Genomic DNA, 25819 nt, shown 5'->3' with positions numbered 1-25819 from the left:
TAAGAAATAGGAGCAGGAGTAGACCATTCAGCCCTTTGAGCCCTCTCCACCATTCAACAAGATCTTCGCTGATCTTCTACCTCAACTTGATTTTCCCACACTATCCCTGTGTCCCTTGATGTTTTTATTATGTAAAAAATCCATCAGTCTCAGTCTTGAACATACACAGCAACTGAGCCTCCAAAGGCATCTGGGGTAGGGGGTTCCAAAAGAAACACAATTGGGTGTCTGGAATTCGCTGCCCAAGTTGGTGGTAGAGGCAGAAACTTTAAACCCTTTTAAAAAGTACCTGGATCTGCACCTAAAGTGCTGTAAGCTGCAGGGCTATGGGCCGGGTGCAGGAAGGTGGGATTAGAAAGGGCACCTGGGTGTCCTCGGACTGGCATGGACAAGATGGGCCGAATGGCCTCCTTCTGTGCTGTAACTTTTCTATGGTTCTAATTATAAAATGGGGGCTACTGGGGAAAAGATTAACCTCTCAGCGGTGAAATGGAATAAAAATGAGAATGATGCAACCTAGAAAACGGAGAAGACTCTAGAAATAAGTACCAGGTCTGTCAGCATCTGAGAGGACAAAAGATTAGATAACATTCTGCACTGAGTATTGTGTGTTTCTATAGATTGCTCTACTGGAAGAAGATTTGAGCTGTTCATGTGTGTTTTTGAATATATTTCTTGAATTTTCCCACATGGAAACCATGAATCACTAATTTCCTGGTAAACTCTGAGCAAGTGCTAGCTGAATATCAGCATTAATCGATAGGGAATTGCTGCCTGCGTCAATATTTCATGCTGCCTGAGATGTTTTCAGTCAATAGTTAATCAGTCCCAAATCCCCCTCTACCTTTATTTATAGAGCTTGCTTGATCGTATACATGCTTCATCTTTCTTTCTCAAATGCACATTACCTTACATGTGTCCAATTAAAACTTATCGATCCTTTCCGGAGGCACTGAACAACAATATTTTTTTTTTTGCCCTGGATTCAAGCTTTGCACAGGCCTGAGATTTTTATGACTGTACATGCACAAACAATACCATGGGCCAGGATTTTTCCTGTGGTGGGCAAGCCGGGTGGGAGCGGGCGGGGGGGTGGGTGCGCGGAGCCAAGTGCCACCCACGATCGACCTCGCGCCGCCATTTTACACAGTCGGGCCAATTAAGGCCTGCCCAGCATCACGCGCAGCCGGTAGCACTCAGCCAGTTGTGCGGGCGGAGGGGGGAGGATGGAGAGTCGGGGCCTACGCTCATTGTCCTGTGCAAATGCGCGTGAAAGGACGCAGAAATCTCGTGCCTCGGGGAGATTGAATGGATATGAAAAATATTAAATAACCGATTTAAAAATTTATTCAAACATGTCCCCTCGTGTGACTGTGTCACAGATGAGTTGGGACATGGTTGTAAAGGTGGGAAAATTTATTTATTTGTTTTATTAAAAACTTCAGAAAACATCACCCCGCTCGTGGATGAGGTTTCCTGAAAAATGCGAAGGCCGCTTGGGCTTTTCGCCTGCCCCCCACCCCCCCTGCCAACCGTTAAGTTGGACGGGGAGCATTCTTAAATACTTAAATTAATTTCTTAATGGCCTTAATGGGCCCCTAACATTTCGGCGGGCGTGTGGCTGACTCTGGCGTGCACCCACCAAACAAAATATCGTGACGGCGCGCGATGACTTCGGGACGCACGCCCAACGTCACCGCCCGTCATTTTACGTGTCGGTGTGTCGGGCCCTGCCCCCGCACCCAACCGGAAGATTCTGCCCATTGTTTCAAGTAAGCAGGGGAGAGGAAGCACCTGAATACTGCGACTGTCAATCAAAATATTTAACTCTTCCTGCTCTAGAGGCCCCAAAACTAATTTGACATTGACCTTCAGCTAAACTCCTACAGTTCCATTGTCCACGGAAACAGTCAATTCTGATGTAAAGTGGCAAATCAGGTGCTATTGACATCACTGAATCCTGATTTTCATGTTTAAAGGGGTGTTTCACCTAAAGCAGGCAGGTGCTTTGCACACCCCTACCCATCCCCTCTCCTGCCCCCACCCCACCCCACCCACCCTGACACTAGGCCCCTTTCAAAATGGAGCCAGTTACGTTACGTTTGTCCGTTGATGAACTCGGGAGATTTCGTGAGATTACGGCAGAGGGGCCAAGGGATTAGAGAGCGCCAAATCCTTATTCGCTCAAGTAAGAACATACCTAGTTTTACATCAGCGATGGGTAGGGTTTTAGAAACAATAATCTGAGAAAAAAAAATCAACAAGCACTTGGATGGTTTCAGTGAATTAAAGGGAGCCAGCAGAGATTTGCAAAAGGCAGTTTATACTCGACCAGTTGAATTTTTTGATCAATTTACAGTGAAGGTTGAGGAAGGAAATGCAATGGATACATAGATTGTCTGTATAGATTTTTAAAAAGTGCTTGTACCATATAAAAGGCTGGTTAACAAAACTGAAGCTCGCTCCATCGAATAGGAGAGTCAGCGGCAGCCAGGCTAGGAGAGTGAGCAGACAAGTGGCAGACAGAGTTTAATACCAAGAAGTGTGAGATGACGCATTTTGGAAGAAGAGGTTATGTAGATTTAAGGGCACAGTTCTAAAGAGTGAGCAGGGACACAGGGACCTGGGGGCTCACGTGCACAGATCTTTGAAGGTGGCTGGGAATAATGAGAGAGTGATGAGCAAAGCATATGCAAACTTGGGCTCCATAAATAGAGATATTGGCCTGAATTTTCAGCTCGTGGGTTGGCACGGTCGGCGGGCCCGGGAGCAGTCGGGAAACGGACCGCGATCAGCCCCTAACCGCGATTTCATGCTGGCGGTAAAGCGCGCACTAGTACCATCAGCGCTGCCGGGGTTGGGGGCGGAAGGAGGGTGAGCGCTGAAGTCAGGGCGGGCGCGGAAGGTAAGCGCCCTGAAGGCAGAGAGCTGCCCTCAGGGAGCTGAAGAATTTAAATACAATAAAAATAAAGGTTTTAAAAACCGGGAAAAATTGCCCACACATCAGAAACAGTCACCTCAACATATACAACATGAATATTCCGTACAAACATTCAAAAAAAAATTTAATGACGGAATCCTCATCCCACCCTAGGATGAGGTTTCCTGAAAAATGCAAAGACCATCTGGCCGACTCGCCCGCCCGCCAACTATAAGGTTGGGCGGGCAGCGAAAAATCCCAGTTAATTGTGCCGTTAATGGGCTTAATAGTCCTCTTAATTGTCGGCGGGCGCGCCTCCGACTTTAGCGTACACCCACCGACCGAAACATCGTGTGAGTGCACGATGACGTGGGGACGCTCACTCAACATTGCCGCGCGCTATTTTACTCTCGAGTGTGTTTTCTATCAATGATCAAGCACTTTTCATGGCCAAGCCAGTTTTCATCCAGCTAGTTAACATTTCATTCATTACATTGTCCTTCTCTTCATAAGTCCCATGTGTGAAACTCTATCTTTATGAAAAACCAAATTGATTATATAAACGGAATTTCTGTAGTTCTCCATCTTAGTAACTTGCTTCTAGAAGATTCTTGAGGCATGGCCCATTGTTTCTCGATCGCCGCTGGTCCCTTAAGTCTTTAGAAAACATTGAGAGCTCTCCTTTAAACTAATAGTAACTACAGAGGGTAGGCCAACAATTTCTGGGTTCATATCTCATGTTATCCTGGGTTAACATGTATAGTTTAGCTAGCAGAAAACCACAACCTACTTCTTACAGTTTGTGGTGAAGAACACCTTAAATTGGATTATGATCTCGTCGTCCACGAGTAATCATTCAAGTTCCTCTGTTTCACCAAGTCAAATAATATTATGTAATTAACGTAATGCCAGTCATTATTTTCAGCTTAGTTTGTCTTTACATAAAATGTTCAGCATAGAAACAAGCCTTTCAGCCCAGCTTAATCCATGCTGTATTTATGCTCCATACAAACCTTCTCCAACCCCTCTTCATCTAACTCAGTCAACGTGTATATCCTCTATTCCTTTCTTCCTCATCGGACAGTATGTAATCCAGGCAACAGGGGTTTCGCCCCCTGGATGGAGAGCTGGCAAGATCCATGGGTCGGTTCCTCTGGGGAAGGCCTGCCTTATTAAAGTACCAGTCAGGCACTTAAGTGGCCAGTGCCTTTCCCAGGCTCCAGGACGCTGGAGTCGGAATTCCTGCACCCCCACTCACCCACCCACCCCGGGAGCTGCGGGCCAATCAGAGGCCGGCAGCTTTCCATTACAGGCAAAGACACAGGTTCAGCGAGGGACATAGGCCACAGTGGGGTGAGGGCGGGATGGGGGGAGGTCACAGGGTGGAGGCTGCGGGAAAGGAGGGAAGAGGGACCAACAGCAAGGGTGGGGTGGGCTTTCAGCATTCCCCGCTTCCCAATGCCAGGTTCCTCGATCATGCACTGACTGCCTGACAAGGAGTGACCCAACCTGGAGGTAACAAACAAACATAATAAAGACTTCATCAGGGCAGGAAATAAGATGGCAGGGACCCGACCCGGCATCCTTCCCCCTGGTTAAATGTCCCCCCCCGCATCCAAACTTGCCATGGGGGTGGGCATTAAATTCCTCCTATGTGTTTATCTAACTTCTACTGAAATACATCTGTGCTGTTTACCTCAGCTACTCCTTGTGGTATAGTCCCACATTCTCACCGCTCTCTGGTTAAAGATGATTTGCCTGAATTCCCAATTGGGTTTATTGGTGACCATCCTCTGCTTACGGTCCCTAGTTTTGGACTTGCCCATAAATGAAAACATCTTCTCTTTGGGGAGAATTGTCCCCCTGTTTTGGGGGGTGGGGGTGGGGGTGGGGGTTGTGTGGGGTGGGTGCGGACCCGACTGGAACCACTCCCCCCGATCGGGTTCGCGCTGCCATTTTACATGGGCCCACCCAGTGTGACGTGCGCCCAGAAGCGCTGAGCGCTACCTGTGCGGGTGGGGGGGCGGTGGTTTCCCTGAGTCGGGGAGGCACATGCGCGTGAAAGAGTGCAGAAAGCTCCCCGAGGCATAGAGGTGCCTCAGGGAGATTAGTTTAAGTTTTTAAAAGTCTAAATAAAGAAAAGAAAAAATTTTAAGACATGTCCCCTCATTTGACAGCGTCACATGAGCTGGGACATGTCAATGAATTTTTATAAAAATTTTTATTCAATTTTTAAACACTCCACGAAACCTCATCCAGCCCGTGGATGAGGTTCTATGAAAAATGCAAAGGCTGCCTGGGCTCTTCGCCTGCCCCCCGCCGACCTTAAGGTTGGACAGGGCAGCTCAGTTCAGTAGTTTAACTAGTTTTTAAAAGGCCTTAATAGGCCTTTGACAGTTCAGTGGGTGCACAGCCGGCTTGGCTGGCCGCCCACCGAGCTGGAAATCTAAATGACGTGCGGTAATGTCGGGACGCCCACCCGACATCACCCTGCCCCGACCCTGCTCACCGAGCTGAAAATTCCAGCCTTTATCTATCCTAATCTTAGAGCCCTCTATCCGGTCACCCCCCCTCAACCTGAAACTGTCTGGATAGGTATAATCTCCTAGTTACCGTATCATCGTAATTAACATAATACCCTCCATTATTCGACATTTAATTTGTCTTTGTGGTGTTAACTGTGTCGCAAAATCTTTTTTCTGCAGATTTCTTTCTCCAAAATACTCCCCCGTTACTGTTTTCCTTTTCCTCTCTGTCTGTTCATCTGGTGGCTATCCCACTGTCCCCGCCGCTCCGCCCGTCCCCGCCGCTCCGCCCGTTCCCACCGCTCCGCCCGTTCCCACCGCTCCGCCCGTCCCCACCGCTCCGCCCGTCCCCTCTGTCCCCACCGCTCCGCCCGTCCCCACCGCTCCGCCCGTCCCCACCGTCCCCACCGCTCCGCCCGTCCCCACCGCTCCGCCCGTCCCCACCGTTCCCACCGCTCCGCCCGTCCCCACCGCTCCGCCCGTCCCCACCGCTCCGCCCGTCCCCACCGTTCCCACCGCTCCGCCCATCCCCACCGCTCCGCCCGTCCCCACCGTTCCCACCGCTCCGCCCGTCCCCACCGCTCCGCCCGTTCCCACCGCTCCGCCCGCTCTGCCCGTCCCCACCGCTCCACCTGTCCCCACCGTCCCCACCGCTCTGCCCGTCCCCACCGCTCCGTCCGTCCCCACCGCTCCGCCCGTCCCCACCGCTCCGCCTGCTCTGCCCGTCCCCACCGCTCCGCCCGTCCCCACCGCTCCGCCCGTCCCCACCCAGAATCTCAGAATTGTTACAAAGCAGAAGGAGGCCATTCAGCCCAATGAGTCTGCACTGGCTCTCCAAATGCGCATCATGACTTTGTGCCTTTCTCCTGCCGCTTCCTTGAACCCCTGCACATTGTTCCTATTCAAATAATCTTGAATGCCTCGATTGAACCTGCCTCCACCACACTTCCAGGCAGTGCATTCCAAACCCCAACCACTCGCTGTGTGAAAAAGCTTTTTCTTACATCGCAAATCACTTTAAATCTGTGCCCTCTCTTGATCCTTTTACAAATGGGAACAGTTTCTCCCTATCTACTCTGTCCAGCCTCCTCATGACTCTGACCACCTCTATCAAATCTCCTCTTACCCTTCTGCTCTCCATGGAGAACAGTCCCATCTTCTCCAATTTATCTATCTCTCTCTCTCTTTCTCTCTATTTTTATATATATATATGTATATATAAATCAATCTATCTACATCAATCAATCTATCTATACCACCCCAAGCTCTACTTTTTCTTGACTGAAGCTTGCTCAGAATTCACTGTGCTGAAACGTAAAGGTTACTATGTACCCTGTGGTGTGCTGCGAGGTGCAGGAAGTCTATCAGCATGAGTACCGTCTTAGTGAAACAGCCCAGCGAGGTAGCAGCTCCTGGGAGCATGGGCGTGCTATCAGAAAAAGGAAATGTGAATAACAGCTGTTGCAAAATAGCAGCTCGGCACTTCAATCACTTACTGTCACTTCCAAAAAAAAATAATCTGTCAAGGTACTGAATATTTCACGATCTCATGCCAATCCGCAGACCGGGCCCCATACTTTGCCTCCGGTGATCCCTGGCCAATTAAAATTTTAATTCGTATAGAGCAAAAAAAAAAATCAAAATTCATTTCTACTGCGATTTCTAACTTGACGCACAAGGAGAGGGGAAAGAGTCCAGCTGAATTTCACATTCTTTCCCCCTTTATTCTCCACTGATCTGCCAGAAGAAACTTGCTCTGGCTTCCGTTGATAATAATCCAGTTTGCTACATCTAGGTCACATGGGGTGTGGGAGATCTTCCGCCTGGCCAGGGTTTTCCGTGACTGCGTATGTCATCCCAGGACGTTCCTCCCGTTAATATCGAGGGGGCTGAAGAAAGAGAGGCCGGAATTTCCGGGCCCCGCCAAGGCGGACGCGACAGGCCATTCAAGCGCCCGTCAACTTCGGCAGGATCGGAAGATCCCGCCAGCGGCAGGGGCTCCGAGAGGTTCCCAGGCTTTCTTGAGTTTTTTTTTTTAAAATCCGTTCACGGGGATGTGAGCGTCACTGGCTAGGCCAGCATTTGTTGCCCATCCCTAATTGCCCTCGTTCGGAGGGCATTTAAGAGTCAACCACGTTGCTGTGGGTCTGGAGTCACACGTAGGCCAGACCAGGGAAGGACGGCAGATTTCCTTCCCTAAAGGACGTTAGTGAACCCGATGGGTTTTTACGACAATCGACGATGGTCATCATTAGACTTTTAATTCCAGATTTTTATTGAATTCAAATCCTGTGGCGGGATTCAATCCCAGGTTCCCCGGAGCGTTACCCTGGGTCTCTGGATTACTAGTCCAGTGACAATACCACTATGCCACCACCTCCCTGGGATGTACATTGAAATCCCACCAGGGCAATTTGATGATCTGAATTCGGTTTTCAAAAGTATGGAAATGAAAACCCGCTCTCTGTAAACGTGACCACAAAGCTGCCAGATTGTTGTAAAAAACCTGTCTGGTTCACTAATATCCTTTGAGAAGGAAGCCTGCGGGCCTTAATGCGACTTCACTTCCGGGCCAATGTGCTTGGCTGGCAAATCACTAAGTTGGGACAAAGCTTGAAAGAAATCTGTTCATCTCCCTGTAGCAAGTCCTTCAGCGGGAATGCATTCGACATAAGGGAAGCTAACATTTAAAGTTCAAGATATGATACTGCAGAGAAAAAGCCATTTGTAATAGGCACTTTCCAGACACTGACCAAACTTCACCTCCCAGCATTCCATGGGAGTTCAGGACTGGACTTAAAAAAATACCATGGAATGAAACACACACACAATGAAGTGACTCCTTGAATATACTAGTCAAGAAATGGCAGAGACCATCAGACCACACAATGACCTGCATCTATCCAAGATTTAAATCAATTTTCTCGGCCAGTGAACTCCTATGGTCAAATTGTAGAAATGTAAATAGCCCTTACAAGCTCATTAGGTGTGGGTTCCAGGATGTCTGTGTGGATACCCATATTTCTTGGAAATGCTGGTCCCAAAAGTTTTTTCATTGGAGTGAAACTCACTCACCAATCTGAAAATGCTGGTCAGCCAAAATCTTTCCCATCAAAACACCTCCATATGTTAATGGGCTATTCACAAACACAGAATGTGGAATTGTTTCAAGGTGTAAGATGGTACAATCAAAAGTGAGAGGGGTTTGCATCAGTCATCTTTATGGATGCGATTTTTGCACTATAAGAAACGTGTGTTTAGGGATGGGGCAGCGGCTTGTAAGGTTAACCGTGAGTGGGATTGACCATCCACGCACACCGGAATGTACAAGTGATCAACAAGGCGATTGCAGTTTGGGAGTTAAGGAAACAGCATTTGTAAGTATTGATTTAGCTTTAAGTGCTAATGTTTGTAGGCTGTTGGAGAGTATTAATGTCTGGAAGTTACTGGTGGTAAACTGGCAAAAGAATACCAAGGCAATCTGAATAATGAGTTTTGACCATTTTGTCCCCCCAGGTGGGTTCAGGTCAGACTTCAGCGTTAAGAGTGTAAGAGGGGAGGTGGAAGTCCACCTATCCACACCCCTTTGCAGGGCAAATAACAGACCCTGTTCAGCAACAAAACCTGCATTAAGTAGAACCAAGCAGCATAGAGGCTTGGTGTGACATTCTGTTGACTAGGTATGGGTTCGTTGTATTAAGTTCGTGGATTAATTAGCACTAGAATGTCATTTGAATTCTTAGCTGCTGACAGCGAGCAAGAAGAATTTTTTAACCGTAAGTCCTTTTAAAAAAGCTTTCACCTACCTTTACAGTACAACAAGAAATAACGCATATTGTGGCTGAATGATGCACTGAAATATGTACAGTTAGGGATCAGGTCACATGATAGGCAGCGTCGATTAAAGGTTCCACTGGTCTCTGCACTGAAGGAAGAAGGATGCTCTTTTAGCAGATCAGCCTGAAGCTAGTCATTTGCAACTAATATCACTTGCATTCATACAGCACCTTATCGAATCAAAACACATCAGAGTAATGATCGACTGTGAAATGAAGCAATGGGTAGGCAGATACTACTTAAGTCACAGGGATGCATGTTAATCTCCCCCAGCTCCACAACCCTCAGGGAAATTGTGCTCCCCCAATTCTGGCTTCTTGAGCACTCTTGATTTTTATCGTCCCGCCATTGGCGGTCATGCCTTCAGCTGCCTTGGCTGCTCTGGAATTCCCTTCCCAAACTCCGAAGCCTCTCTAATTCTCTTCTGGCTTTTAAGTTCCACCTTTTTGACTGAGGTTCTGATCACTTATTCTAATTCCTCCTTATTTGTCTGGGTGTCAAACTTGGCTTAATAATGCCCCTTGGGAATTTTTAAACTTAGGTTTGAGGCACTATTTTATGCAACGTGTTGTTGTCATTTAATTACTTTTAAAATGTGTTATACAAATGTTCAAAAGTTGCTTCAGCCACTCCTAAACCCAAACAGCTCCTTAAGTTCCACTGGACATTAAAAGAAAAATACATTGTCCTAAGACCTAAACAACTACTTGAATTTCAAAAATCATTTCAAGCGCAAATACTTTTTCGGGATTGACATTTAATTGATTTATTTTGTTTCAAAGAAAATCAGGTTTTAACCCATTTTTTTTATTGTGCCTTGTTCTGAGCTCTCCCCATTTCTACACAATGCACCAGGCATTCAAAAAGGATGGGAATGAACTTGCTCTTTGATTGAGCTTAAGCCAGCCACTAGATGGCGCAGGCGAGCAGGTTACGTACACTTTGAGCTCTCTCCTTACCCTTTACAGCCCGTCTTGTGTGGAAGTATTTCTTGCCTCTGTTGGGCCCCTCCCCATTCTCTCTGATGTGCTGGGTGATTATCAGAAACTTACTGTGTAAGCAATCATTGGCAGAAATCCAAGCTTCAGCTTTTGCCATCAATATATCAGCACGACATACTTCATGGCCAGTACAGTAAAGTAAATTGGTAGACTGCATACGAACAAGGAGTAGGAGTAGGCCATTCAGCCCCTCGAGCCTGCTCTGCCATTTAATAAGATCACGGCTGATCTGGTAGTAACCTGAAATCTGCACCCCACCTCCCCCCAATAACCTATCACCCTCTTGCTTACCAAGAATCTATATCCACTTCTGCCTTAAAAATATTCAAAGAATCTGCTTCCACCACCTTTTCAGGAAGAGAGTTCCAAAGACTCACCACCCTCTGAGTGCACAAAATTTCGCCTCATCTCTGTTTTAAATGGGCGGCCCCTTATTTTTAAACGGTGAATCCCGAGTTCAAGTTCTGAAGTAAATCATTGAGATAGTCACTCCCCTGAGCATGTTGCTTTCAAAACCCTCCATGGCTTGGGACCCCCTGATCTCTGTAATCTCCTCCAGCCCCACAACCCTCCCAGATACGTGCAGTATCTATTCCGGGCCTCTTGGGTATCCCCAATTTTTATCGTTCCATATTGTAAATCCTGAACTCCTCCATAAAGATCAGATAAATAAGCAGGAAAAGACTGGCTTTCTTTCCTTCTTGATACATCTGTAACAAGATATGATGCTTTGAAATGTGACGTTCATTATGTGATGCCAGAAGTGTTCAGGACTTAAACCTTACAGGTCTTACATGCATAAACGTGCGAATGCACACATATGCACACACACATACAGACACACACACACGTATATGCACCCACATACATGCATTCACACGTGTGCGCACACATGCGAGGTGGGCACTTACCTGTACAATTGTCGGCGCAAAGGAGAGTCCTCTGTGCTCAGAAAGTAACTGCGGATAAAAGGAATATATTTATTAAATAGTTTCCTTTTCTATAACGATGCAAGCAATGGTTTGGATCAGATTAAATACACACTCATCTCTCAGGGGGACATAAAAGGCCCCGTGACATTATTTTGAAGAAGTGCAGAGGAGTTCCCCCTCAGTGTCTGGGCCAACGTTCATCCCTCAACCAACATCACTGAAAATAGATTATCCGGTTGTTATCACATTTCTGTTTTTGGGAGTTTGCGGAGCACAAATTAGCTTCGGCGTTTCCTACATTACAACAGTGACAATCCATCAAAGCTACCTTATGATCCGTAAACCTCTTTGGAACATCCTGACACCATGAAAGGCGCTATAGAAATGTACATTATCTACAAATGATCTGAACGGCCTCCTTCTGTGCTATGTGATTCTATGAGGAGTTGAGATTTTCAGCCATGGTAGATATAAGACTAGAAGGAAATGTAAGTCGCTTTGAAAGAGTTATCTAAATAGTCCAACCACCCTCCTGCTCTTTCCCCAAAGCCCTGTGAATAATTCTCCTTCGAGAATTTATCTCAACCACTTTTGAAAGTTATTATAGAACCTGTTTCCACCACCCTTTCAAGCAGTGCATTCCAGATCATCATAACTCACTGCAGAAGAAAATTCTCATTTCCTCACTTGTTCCTTTGCCAATTGCTTCAAATCTGTGTCCTCTGGTTACCAACCCTCACGAATGTAGGCTATTTAGCCCCTCAAGCCTATTCATGGTTGACATGTAACCTAACTCCATCTACCCACCTTTGTTCCATATCCCTTAGTACCTTTGGTGATCCAAAACCTATCGGTCAGGTTTAAAACTAACTGACCGAGCATCAATTGTCATTTGCGGAAGAGAGTTCTGAATTTCTACCGCCCTCTGTGTGTAGAAGTGGTTCCTAATTTCAGTCTCAAAAACCCTGGCTCTAACCTTTAGGCTCTATCTCCTAATCTTAGAACACAAGCAAAATACTACAGACTTTTGGGGATCTGAAATAAGAAGAGAGCGCTGGAGAAACTTGGCAGCTCCGCCAGCGTCTGTGCAGAGAGAAACAGAGTTAACATTTCAAGCCCCCAAACTCTGTTTCTCTCTCCACAGATGCTGCCAGACCTGCCAAGCTTTTCCAGCACTTCCTGTTTTTATCTCCTAATCCTGAACGCACCAAAATAGCAGCTTTTTAAACCTTTATTTGATCATTTTCAGGTCTGCAGCTCCGTGAGGCACCTGTCTGCAGCTTCAGGGAGCTTTCTTGCAGTGCTCACCCGAGCCCGCCCTCTTCCCGCCCCCACCCCAGCAGCGTTAAGCTTTTCAGCACGCGTTTCACGCGCTAATTGGCCAGCCAGCCTGTCCACTCTAGTCCGTCTTCCGCCAGCCAGTGTATTATAGTAGTGGAGACAGACTTAGGCCCTTAAGTAATTGGCCATTTAAGGGCCTCAATAAGGGTGGGTGGCCTAATGGGCGCCTTACCCACACCCCCACTCCAACTGAGTTTTGGGTCGGGGGGGGAGGCAATGGGTTAGTCACCCAACATATTTTACATGTGTCCCCCACCAAAAGCACATACAGCCAGGGGAGGTGGGGGGGGGGGGGGGTGGGTTTGGTCCGTAATATCCAGCCCAATTCTTGTAAATGGTCTATGGGCAATTAAAGCCTTTTAGTTGTCTGGGCCAGTGGATGTCAGATGCAGTTCACTTCAGAGAAGAATACAATTAATATTGGCCTAGAATTTTCCTGCAATGGCATAATTGGTGATGATAACCATAAGTAAGACTGTTGTTTGCCCCGATCCTCCAGCGCTGATTCAAATCCAAGATTGGCTGAGGAACTCATTGTGATAGGTCACTGAGATGTTAGTGCAGATCCAAGCAGCTTTGAAGCAGCCACTCAGACTGGGCCATCTGTATACACAGACCAACTTCGCTTTCAGACCTGGGGGATCCAGTTGCTCTTCAACAGAGATTTGAAATGAATATACATGAACCTGGAGTTAGACAGTGGCTGGAAGAACTTTCACGTGTATAGCACCTTCCATGATCACAGGACGTCCCATAGCTCTTTACAAATCACCATTGTAATGTAGGAAACACAGCTGCCAATTTACTCACAGCAAGATCTCATAAACGGAAATGTGATCATGACCAGGTAATATATTTTTTTAATGAGATTCGTTAAGGGATAAGTATTGACTAGTGTTATGACCACAGCCGTTGCTAATTGTTGCGCAAACCAAATCCCAGATGGAAACGTAGCTTATGGACCATACCCTTTCTTTTGTATTCTGAAAATGAGAAGGAGATGTACTGATCTCAGCAGCAAGAAGTCCGGTAACTCTTCTGGGATTTTAAGAATTTAAAGTAAAAGTTTTATTAAGAAGAATAAAAGAAAACTTAAGCACACAAGATTTATCATTTAAAATCCCAGCAGGATTTATTTCTGAAGAAGAGTCATATGGCCACAAAACGTTAGCTCCTTATCTCTCCACAGGTGCTGCCAGACCTGCTGAGTTTTTCCAGCATTTTCTATTTTTGTTTCCAATTTCCAGCATCCGCAGTATTTTGCTTTTACACAAGATTACAGTTACACAGTTAAACTTAGCCTTACAAAACATTCCCCCCAAAAGACTCTTTACTTGGTCGGACCCACAAAAAACACCTCCCAGGCAACACTCCCTTATAGATGTTTAACTATAAAAATCCAGTAATATTACCCAAGGCAAACTGCTGTAGTTTTGATAAAGGCATACCACATAACATGTAACTCTCTTCCACTCTGCTGTGGGAACTCAAGACTCCAAAACAAGACGACTTGTTGCAGCCCAAGACTTCTCTGGCTTGATTGGATGGTTGATTCAAACTGTATCTTCTCCCAGAACAGAGCTAACAGCCCCCAACTCAGCTCCAGCTACAGCTAACAGCTACAGTAACTCTAAAATATATTTTTATTCCCCCCTTTCATTTCAGATTCAATTGTTCTCACATCTCTTTGAAACTCAAATCCTTCCAAATATAAAATCTTCCATGCCTCCATTTTGTCTTTGCTTTCAGGTCAATAAAATATAATATCCCCACTTCTGTTTACCTATAGAACTCCTGCAATATACAAACATGCTTCATGGCACCTCTGACTTCCCTTTGATATTCAAACAAACTCTCAACTTATCTAAAAAAAAATGCAAATGTTAGACCTAACTTATTCATTTGTACCTCAAACCGAACACCTCTATTCTTTTCATGTTTTAAACCCCAGCCCCAGACAACCTGTCTCCTATTAAACACTGCCCAGCTTAATTAAATAATACACATACACACCCTTCTTCACAGAATAACACAATATTTCCCAAACATATATATTAAAAAAAACCTCCATTTCTCGCACTAGGATACCAGGGAGAACTCTGTTCTTCTTTGAATGGTGCCATGGGATTTTTCATGCCCCCCAAGAAGGCAGCTGGATTAACATCTCCTGCGAAAAGACAGTGGCCTGGACTTTCCCAGTCCCGCCCACCATGGGGCCCTAAATTCCCACCCAAAATCAATGGACCCTTTGGCTGGTCCGTCAAATTTTCCGTCCCACCTGTGACAATTCCCGCCATAGGTGGGACCGGGAAAATCCCGAAAAGTACCTCCAAAAGTGCAGGACTCAGCAATGTCCTCAATCAGGGCGGATGCTGAGAGAGTGTTTCCCCTTGTGAGAGAGACTAGAACTAGGGGACACAGTTTAAAAATAAGGGGCCTCCCATTTAAGACGGAGATCGAATATTTTTAAGGCTGAATTCGATAGATTCTTGATTGACGAGGGAATCAAAGGGTACAGGAGGTAGGAAGGAAAGTGGAGTTGAGGCCACAATCAGATCAGCCATGATCTTATTGAATGATGGAGCAGGCCCGAGGGGCCGAATGGCCTACTCCTGCTCCTAATTTGATGTATGTAATCGCCAAGTTACACTGCTCTCTTCATACCGATGAGCCCTCAAAGACGCTGTGCTTCGAGACGACAGTAATTTTATCCCTGTACTCCTACATGACTTTCCAAGTAAAGAACAAAATGAACAGGCCGTCATAATTACAGAAATTAAATGCTAACTTTCATTTTATTGTCAGTTTCGATGCGGAGCTATTAAAAAGTCAGGAAGGCGAAACTGAAATTTTAATGGCTTTCTTGCATGAGAGAGTTTCACACACGTAGGCTAACTGAAACTTAAGATTCGTGCACTGCCTCTCGAGAGCAGTTCTACATGAAAATCGAGGGCTTGGTAAACTGCTGTGTTTTCCAAATCTTACACATGGAAGAACTTCAATGTAAAGAATTTGGATTTTTGAAATGTAATCAATTCTGCTTCATCAACATTGGTTTGCAGCAACATGGTCCAGGGCCTTTATTCAGGATCCAATATTACTTCTCATCTGTGGCCACTGAGCCTTGTAAAAGAATCCTGTAGCACATGCATCGGTCAAGAGGATAATAAGAACTGGACTATTACAATCTTCCATTGCACACAAGGGTAAATCTATGCTATATAAACTGTTTAACTCAGAGATGTGTTTGCAATATCCAATAAAAAAAACTGTGAGAGTGGAGAAGGATGGTATAGAGGGAACAGCGGGGCAGGAGGTATGGAGGGGAGGTGAGGGAAATGGGGTGGTGGGGGGAGATGAGGACAATGGAGTGCGGAGGTGAGGTGTGGAAGGTGTTGTAGGGAAGGGAGGTGTGGAGGGTGCAATGAGAAGAGAAAGTGTAAAGAATAGAGCCCAAGTGTTGTGTGGCATCCAAACAATGAGGAACAGGTCATGTTTTAGGTGCCAAACCTCATGGAGACAACAATATAGAATCCCAACTGAAACATTAACCTATCTCTCTCTTTGAGATGCCAGCTTAGTTGTTGTGATATTTAATGTTTACTGCTTCCATTTCAGATTGCATCAAGCATGACTCTGATTCTGCCCAGATACTCAAGGCGCAGCATAAGCCAAGTAATTAAGCTCTGCACATAATTTGAAATCTCTAGGTGCCAAGATCCTACTTGGGGGTAATTGTAAGTTTGGATCCTAGTATAAAATGGCCATTATCAGTTGGCCATATGTTATACATATCTCCCGATTTTCAATTCCGTGGAATGGGTGACCATTCTCATATTGTCCTGATTTACACTATAGCCGTTAGTCAGAATTACCCCACATTATCTCTAATTTATTTCAATACTTTCTGGAGACTTACATTTTTTGGTGCAATTCGTCATATGACAAAATCCGTGTCACATCCCAGTTACCAGAGGTGATGGACTGCAAATTATCATTACTATTGTTAACCTGAAACAGATGAAAAGACAATCAGATTTACTGGACTGTCAAAATTGACAATACTTGGAGGTTGTACACCATTTATCCCTCCTTTTATGCATTTAATGGATGAACTCTTAGTTGGCATAAGTAGATTTTGTGACTAAAAGTAACAATTTGTTTTTTTTTGCTACTTCCAGCAAAACCATGAATGTCATTTTAAGATGGTTTTACACTTCAAGCAGTAACAGTAAATCTTTCTGCTTCATTTAGGAGTTTGGCGGTACATAGGGATTACAGGAAACCTCCCCCTATATCCTTCATTACACCATTTTTGGTCACTGTGAAGAAATCTCAGCAACAGTTGTGCCTAACGTTGGAAAGTTCGAGGTATCTCAATACTCTATGTAATTGCTGAAAAAAGAGACTGTTGAAGTTTTTTGTCTTGCGCTCATCGCAAGAATACCAATAATTTATATCGCATGAGAAGAGGGTGCTGATTGCTTGGCAAGTGGACTCTAATTGGTAGAGGTATTGACCATGGAGAATGCATCAGGGGACAGTTAACTGCTTAGCCTTTGCGCAAGTTCAAACTAGGCAGGTCAAACTCTGATTTTTTTAAAAATTCGTTTGTGGGAATCTACTGTCTAGGCCAGCATTTACTGCCCATCCCTAATTGCCTTGTTCAGAGGGCATTTTTAAGAGTCAACCACATTGCTGTGGGTCTGCAGTCACTTATAGGCCAGACCAGGTGAGGACAGCAGATTTCCTTCCCTGAAGGACATTAATGAACCAGATGGGTTTTTATGACAATCGGCAATGGTTTCATGGTCATCAGTAGACTTTTAATTCCACATATTTATTGAATTCAAATTCCACTATCTGCCTATTCCACTATCAATGGCACAGTGACAATACCACTGTGCCATTGCCTCCCCAATGCATTGATCAATGCATTGCCATGAAGAATGAACCAGGGAATGGCTGCCCCCCAAACACTTTGTTTAGTTGAAAAAGGCGCAATGCGTGGACATGCTCCTCCTGTCTGCAAAGGACAGAGCCTTGTGTGTGAATATATGTGGCTTCTAGCATGCGTAAGTGAGCCACATTATGAGCTCGACAGATAATCTTAATTTGGTTTCCCATGTTATGGGGAGATGGTGCCATAGTGGTAATGTCGCTGGACTAGCGATCCAGAGACTCAGGCAAATGCTCTGGGGAGATGGGTTCAAATTCCACCATAGCAGCTGGTGGAACTTAACTTCAGTTAATAAATCTGGAACATAAAGCTTGTCTTAGTAATGGTGACCATGAAACTATCATTGATTGTTGTAAAAACACATCTGGTTCACTAATATCCTTACCTGGTCTGGCCTAAATGTGACTCCAGACCCACAGCGATGTGCTTGACTCTTAACTGCCCTCTGAAATGACCTGGCAAGGACAATTAGGGATGGGCAACAAATGCTTGCCTTGCCAGCGATGCCCACATCCCATGAAAGAATAAAGAAAATAAATGTAATTCTTAGCGCAATCAGATTATTTAGCAAGTGTTGTCCAATCGCAGAATCACATTTAATGTTGGGGGCTCTTTGTGATGCTTATTAAGTTACTTTCCTCCAAAATTGCACTGGTTAATGCGTTAAACAATATAATAAGTGGCTATTTTAGCATCATTGCTAATTTATCTATAAATCTATCTTAAAATAGAGCATAGGGGAGCTTTGTATGAGTGCACTAATGAGTGGGCCAATCTCTCCTAATGTGGAATTTACTAGGATCCTGCTCAATATTTCCTGACAGTGACTCAGACAGAAAACTCTGGGGATGTCAGGATGGAGCTGCAGAAACAGCTCTCATACTCTAACGTTGTATAATTTACGATCATTCATGCCGCACCATCGTGCTTCATTGGGATGTCCTTTAATCAAAAAAAGTCTCCATCCTCAATGCAATCCTATTGTTTGTGTGACAGCAGTGGAAGCTCAAATGAACATTGTGAACATTCAAATTATACTCCAAGGAAAATCATTGTAGGTGCGTGTGTTATCATGCATGGTCACTGGGGAAGAGTACTGTCTCCAATGCCTTGCAGTCCTTTCAATAATGTCTAATTATATTTTAATTATATATCTAGTCTAATTATATATTAGTTATATTTTCAGAATATTTATATTTGAGTGTCTGGCAATGAGAGATTAACAAATTGCACAAACATTAGCAAAGTGTTAAGATGTACAAGAACAGTCAGGGCAAAAAAAATTGACTGTCTACCGTTGTGGAGTCAGAAGACTGAAATTAGATTCCAATCTTTCTGTAAAGAATATTTTATTTGAATGCTGAATAATTCAACTGCAATGAAACCTAGGAATTGAACTGATCCAGTGAAGTACTTACTTGAGCGGATGACATGGCAATGTGGTAAAACTTCCCTCTGCCTCCCTGCGGAACCGGGCGGATGAAAAAAAACTTCCTTCCATCTTTGGAAAATAATGGGGCCTCGTTCTGTGATCAGGATAAAAACATTGAGCTTTTAGACGTGAGGTGCATAATGAACAAGAACATTAAAAGAGTCATAAGAGTGCCATTCTGCTGTGTTCAGTGGGACTACATTCATATTTCAAAATAATGGGGAGAGGGAGCCAGCTTTTAAATGAAAATCATGAAGACTATTTGGATCTTGGGAGTAGATCCTGACTTTGTGAGACAGTGGGAAGCAGGTGATAACCAGTTAGCAGCCCATTCTGCAACTTTCCTGAGTTTTATTTCCATTGACTTTAATCATATGTAAAATGGCCTCCTGACTCACGGTCACTCAGTTAACGCTAGTAGCCAAAGTCAAGGTCTACCCAAAGGATCTAACTGGAAACCTTTGTACAGCAACATTAAAATGGGCTCCACTGACCAAATAAACTCAGGAGCTGGGAGTGGAGGGAACAGCATTTTTTTTAACAACGGCTTTCAATTGAGAAGGTGAAGATCAAAGACCAACAGTGCAGGATGCCAGCAAGGATGGAAGGAGCAGGTAAAGATAACCAAACAATACATGTACTGTTGGTTAGGTATGACACCAAACTTGGGGTTTTAAAAGCTTGTCAACTGTAGTAGAAAAGGAAATTTGATGGAGGCAAGGAATTCCACACTTCCAAAGGCTAGGAAAAAACGAGTAGGAGACCAAGTGACAACTCTTGGACATGGAAAGAAGTAGGCACGGGAAGAAGGGTGTTACTAATAATCTCTGCTGGGGAATGCAACTACTTCACTCAATACCTCAGTGCTGGTCAAAGTCAAACAATCTGCCAGATCTGGAGTAAACCCTAACCTGAGCGCACCTAAGGTTCAGGAAGGAGCGGGGGTGGGGGTCGTTGAAATAAACTTGGCACTTAAGACAACTTTAACATGGGCACAAATCTCACAACATTTACTTTGGTGTCCCAATAATATGAGGGAACACAAGAAAATGCAAAAGTTGTTAAAGCTCCTTGTTGGGTCAATCTACTCTTCATTTCATTACTCCACATGCTTAAACACGCACACACAGCGACACACACTCCCTTAAACTGGCATTTGAACTGCTGTCTTTCAGATTTTGTCCTCTATGTCCTTTATTCCATCGCTTTCTCAGCCAAGCAATGGACGGTGCAAACACAGTTACATTGCCACCATCAAATAAGAAATTCCAAAGTGTCAAGAAATAAGTGCCCATCATTGGGCTGAACACAGACCTCAAGGGGCCTATCTTCAGCTTGTAACATCAAAATAGGGCATGGTTTTGCCGGCAGTGCACTACACCGCTATACTCCTGCACTGAATTTGCTGTTGGACCCATTCTGCAGCTGGGAGACCAAGTTCCCACTGCAGCCGACGAGAAAGGTGGGAATCATTCTTCTACACGTAGTCAGCGGCGAACGGCTCTGCTTCGCCGCTGACCGCCACATCCCGGCCAACAGAGCTGGTCGAGAAAATAATTTCGAATTGGTTTTTCAAAAACCGCGGGCAGAATTTTCCGGTTGGCGTGCAGGGGCGGGCCCGACATGCCGACGTGTAAAATGACGTGTGCGATGACGTTGGGCGTGCGTCCCGATGTCATCGTGCGCCATCGGGATATTTGGCTCGGTGGGCGCGCCGCCGCAGTCGGCTGTGAGCACGCCGAAATGTAAACAGCCGATTAAGGTAATTAAGAAACCAGTTGAGCCACGTGAGAACGCTGCCCGTCCAACCTTGAGGCTGGTGGGCAGGTGGAAAGCCCAAGCGGCCTTTGCGTTTTTCAGGAAACCTCACCCACCAAAAGCTTCCTGAAGCTTTTATTAAATAAATGAATTAATTTTCATAAATATAAAAAAATGTCCCCACTCATGTAACACAGCCACACGAGGGGACATGTTTAATAAACTTTTAACTCAATGCTTTAATTATTTTAATACTCATTCAATCTCTCTGAGGCAGCTCCGCATGCGCGCGAAGGAACGCTGACCCTGACTCTCCCTCCTCCCGCCGCCCGCACAGGTAGCGCTGAGCGCTACCATCCGCGTATTACTTTGAGCGGGCCTTAATTGGCCAGCCCACGTACAATGAGGGCGCGGAACCGATCGCGGGCGGCAATCAGCTCCACGCCCGCCCCCGCCCGCTCCTGCCCAGCCCGCCCGCCAAAGGAAAAATCCTGGCCCATGATGTTTTCATCTTTAAAACTCACTTATTAACAGGTTACATTTTATTGAAATCTAATTTGCATGTGTCAATAAGAAAGACCAGCTTTAGCTGATAGCCTGTTACAGTCCTGTTCAGTAAAGCTTAACAAAAAGAGGAAAATAGTCATTGAGCTGCCATTGCAAATAAATTCTGGGGCTGTAAATGTATTTCATGGCTTCAAAGAGTTCACATGTTTTATTACTCTATTCCCTTTTATTACTTCAAATGTGTCAGATCCATATTTTTTTCCTAACCAGACTTGACAAGGTACTGTGATTGTTGTGGGAACTGGACAGGACGCTGCAGCATTCTGCATTCAGTTCTGTCTCCGAAACAGCGTCGCGTCAGCTTTTGCATTCATGTGACATTACACCCTCAGTACAATGAATCACTTTAGATCGCTGTATATTTACATTTTCCTAGCTTTCACTTTGCCGTTTAATTTCTTGTCAAGGCGACGTTGTCGGCCTATGGCCAAGTATTCAGGGTAGTCACTCAACGATGCAACAGGGCTGTCACGATGGTTCAGCGTGCTAAGATAGTGGGATGGGCTTTCCAAAGGTGTGAAGCCTCGCCCACCAAGAGTGCCCACTCACCTCAGTAAATGGCTCGGCCCCTCCGATTACGACAATACATGACTGGGCCATCTAGATCAGGAAGCTCCAGGTTTGATTCCGGACTTGATGATGAATTAGCCGACCTCTGTTGCCCCTTTTACTGATGGTTACTGTACCTCTACCTTCATCTGTTGATCCACTCCTCCTCCCCGTCTCTTCTCCTCCTCCTCATCTAGTGCTGCAGCGTTTGTGGTTCAAATACTGTTCTTGAAATTTGCTCTCTTTCTTTTAAATTTAGAATTTTTATTTTTATTCACTCATGGCATGTGGGCGTCGCTGGCTAGGCCAGCATTTATTGCCCATCCCTAATCCTCAATGACTTCCATGTACTTTCTTTAAGGACACAAGTGTGTATAGATCAGTTGGAAATGCACTGGGGATATCACAATTTCTTGCCGCAGAATTTGGTCGTGCTTGCAACTGGAATTGGCTTTGAGGCGCTGCAGAATCTGAGGGATCCTGACTATACAGAAGGAAGCAGAACTAAAAAACTAGCTGGCACTTTGAGTCAAAAACACCCTGTAGCAATAGAATGACAAGTGAATGCTGAGAAAGGAAATAGAAGTGGCTCTCGCCACAATCCTGAATACATCATTCATCCATGACCTCCCCTTCATCATAAGGTAAGAAGAAGGGATGTTAACTGATGATCGCACAGTGTTAAGTTCCATTCACAAGTCCTTAGATAATGTAGCAGTCCATGCCTGCATGCAACAAGCCCTGGACAACATTCAGGCTTGAGCTAACAGGTGGCAAATAACATTCGTGCTACACTAGTGCCAGGCAATGACCATCTTTAAGAAAAGAGAATCCAACTATCTCCCCTTGACATTCATAGGCATTATTATTGTAGAATTCCCCCATCATCAACACCCTTGGGGTTATGATTAACCAGAAACTGAACTGGGCCAGCCATATAAACGTTGTGACTACAAGGGCAGGTCAGGGGCTAGAAGTTCCTCTAAGGCAAGGAACTCATCTTCTGAATTCTCAAATCCTTTCCAAGCCCAAAGCACAAGTCAAGAGATGCCTGGATAACAATTCAAGAAGCACAGCACAATCCAGATCAAAGCAACCAGTTGGATTGGCATCCCATCACCACCTGAACCATTCACTCCTTTTACCACCCGTGCATTGTGGCAGCAAGTGTACCATCCGCAAGATGCATTGCAGCAACTCAACAAGGCTTCTTCAACAGTACATCCCAAGTCTGCAACCTCTACCTCCTGGAAAGTCAAGGGCAGCAGACGCATAGGAGCACCACCAGCTGCAAGTTCCCTCCAAACCACACAGAATTCTGATTTGGAACTATATCGTTGAAGCAAAATCCTCAATCTACCTCCCTAACAAATGTGAAAGTACCTTCACCAAGGGGACTGCAGTGGTTCAAGAAGGTGACGAGCCACCACCTTCTCAAGGGCAACTCGGGATAGGCAAGAAATCTTGGCCTTGCCAGCAATGCCCACGCCCCATGAACGAAGAAAAAAATCCTCAGTTGGAGGGTGAAAAAAACTGGAGAATTGCTGAGATAACACCTCTGTTCAACAAATCTGCTACGATGGACTAGTCAGCCTGATGCTAGTAAGGCTGTGCCGATCACAATATTTGGTAAAATATAAATATATAATATATATCATATCTATTTCATTTTTCATGACCCACTGGAAATGGCCCAAAGCGTTTTACAACTAATGAAGTACTTTTGAAGTGTAATCACTGTTGTAATGTAGGGGAGGAAAGTGAACTGGGTATGGATTTTCTAAAGGCATTTAATAATGTGCATATATGAGGCTTGTTGATCAAATTATTTTTTTCTAATTCAAAGTCCAAGAGAAACATGGAAACATGGATACAAAGTTATGGCTAATGGATCGGAAACAGATAGTAATGGCTAATTGATATTTTTTGAATTTGAGGTACTCATGAATCCAATTTATCTGGAACGCACTACTGAGATTATTGAATCTGCATCCTAACTTTCAAAAGGGAGATTTGATAGGACTTTGGGAAAAGAGCAGCAGAGAGGGACTAATTGGATAGCTCCTTCAGCACGCACAGGTATGATGGACCAATGACCTCCTTCTGTCCTGTATGATTCTTTTATATTCAATCATCTAGTGGTGGTGGAGAGTCCAAGTTGCTGTGGCAACATGCACTTTTACATTCATGTTGTAGTCTAGAGCATGGATAGTGAGGGCAGAGGCTCTAATGTTCTTTCCATCACATGCCTGACCAGAAATCTTGCCCAGTCTTACCTCCTGCCAGTGGTGTGTTGGAAGGGTTTGCAGGTTGATAATCAACTTGTTATAAACACTGCTTCTGTGACCATCAAGTCCTGGGGTGGGACCCAAACCCAAAGCTTCTGGCTCAGAAGCAGGGACGCTACCCACTGCACCACAAGACCTCCTCCAAACATCTAGTACCCTTCTTTAAATATCATTGTGACCCTTGAGCTCACAAACACAGAAGGCCTCATTACAATGTTGAACGGCTAATAATTGGGAGTGAATATACGTAAATAATCTAATTGAGGGTTCAGATTGTGCAATGGGTCATGAGTGACAAGCACAAGTGGTGCATCAACATCTGAAAACCCATTCATACCTTGGATGATCTTTGGTTGTGTGTTTGAGCTGGGTCCAGATGTTGGGGTGATAACCGATATCATTGATACAGCATTCGCACTGAACCACTAATGGTTTTATTCCTCTCTTCCTCTCCCAACGGTGTTAGCTCAGGCTGGGGTGGGGGTTGGGTGGAGGGTGAGCGCTTGTGGTTATAGATCTATGCATGCCAGCAGTCCTTATGTAGTGTCAGTGATACTACTCTTGTTCCTAAATCAGAAGGTTATGGATTGCGACTGAGGCTGTGACTCTGCTGAACTACTGAGGGAGCTGTGTATTGTGGGTGCTGCTGTCCTTCTGATGAAGGGTATCGTTTTAGTGATGGTTGAAACGGCCGATATTGGACGTTTTACCATTACACCAGCTGCCAGATTTTCCTTCCCACTGTGGGTATAATGGGAAGCCAATTCGACAGCATGCATTTTACACCATAACCAATGTTAAAATGACCTCTGAGACGTTCCTTCTCAGGGAACAGGTCGATAATAAAAGTCCCATGAAACTGCTTCAGTATCCAACTTTAACATTCCTCCATCCACACTATTTGCGCATTCTTTTCAGTGCAATTCATGGGATTTTACAGTTTGCAATGGCTGCTTTGGTTGTCTATATAAGCCACTGCACTGCAATCTAAATGAAGGGCTTTGTGACATTTCTTAGAGGTGTGATGAAGTACTGTATATTGATTGTCAATTATGGGTCAGTGGATAACACTCCCACGTCTGAAGGTGGTGGGTTCAAGGCCCATTCCAGAGACTGTAAGCACAAAATCCTATGCTCAGTGCAGTATTGAGGGAGTGCTGCCCTGTCAGAGGTACAAAAAACCATGCTGGTGTGAGTGGTTCTGGATCACATCAGGTTGTGCATTTACCTACTCAGAGATGCCGTTGACTTACTTTTAATATGAGCTCCATTTTAGCACAGTGCCTCTGTTCAATAAATTGCAGCATCTTAGAGATAATTCTACAAGCAGACAAAATAAAAAAAACAAGTGAGAGAGAGAGAAACAGACCATTCTGTTATTTTATTTCTTACCTGCCTGGAGAGCCAGCTTTCACTTTCATCCTCATGTTTCTGTAACAGTAAAAAGGTGTCCATGTCAGTACAACATAAGGCTCGTTCAACAGCCTTTAATAAGCTGCACTCCAAAGACCTGTTTGTAAAACTCTAGGCTGACACTCCACTGCAGAACTGAAGGAGCACTGCGCTGTTGGAGATGCTGTCATTTGGATGAGGCATTAAACTAAGGACCTGTTTGCTCCCTCAGTGGATGTAAAAAAAAATTCCCATGAATTATCCCCGGTGTCCAGGTAAATAGTTACCCTCGTTCAACATTACACAAACCGATTATC

At 44.9% G+C, this 25819-nt stretch overlaps 1 protein-coding gene across 1 annotated transcript in view; it reads right to left on the bottom strand.

The window, feature by feature from the left end:
• Positions 1–25819, bottom strand: part of dpp6a (dipeptidyl-peptidase 6a) — an 848482-nt gene that overhangs the window by 105072 nt on the left and 717591 nt on the right. Inside the window, exons 12-16 of the mRNA XM_078537068.1 lie at positions 25503–25541; positions 18935–19042; positions 16476–16567; positions 11195–11242; positions 9252–9370 (exon numbers count right to left, since the gene is read on the bottom strand). Of these exons, the coding sequence (XP_078393194.1) occupies positions 9252–9370; positions 11195–11242; positions 16476–16567; positions 18935–19042; positions 25503–25541 (406 nt within the window). The remainder of the gene's footprint in view (positions 1–9251; positions 9371–11194; positions 11243–16475; positions 16568–18934; positions 19043–25502; positions 25542–25819) is intronic.

This window comes from Cetorhinus maximus, chromosome 3 (genome assembly GCF_964194155.1).
Source record: "Cetorhinus maximus chromosome 3, sCetMax3.hap1.1, whole genome shotgun sequence".
Lineage (NCBI taxonomy): Eukaryota > Metazoa > Chordata > Chondrichthyes > Lamniformes > Cetorhinidae > Cetorhinus > Cetorhinus maximus.
This window is presented reverse-complemented; position numbering and strand designations above follow the sequence as displayed.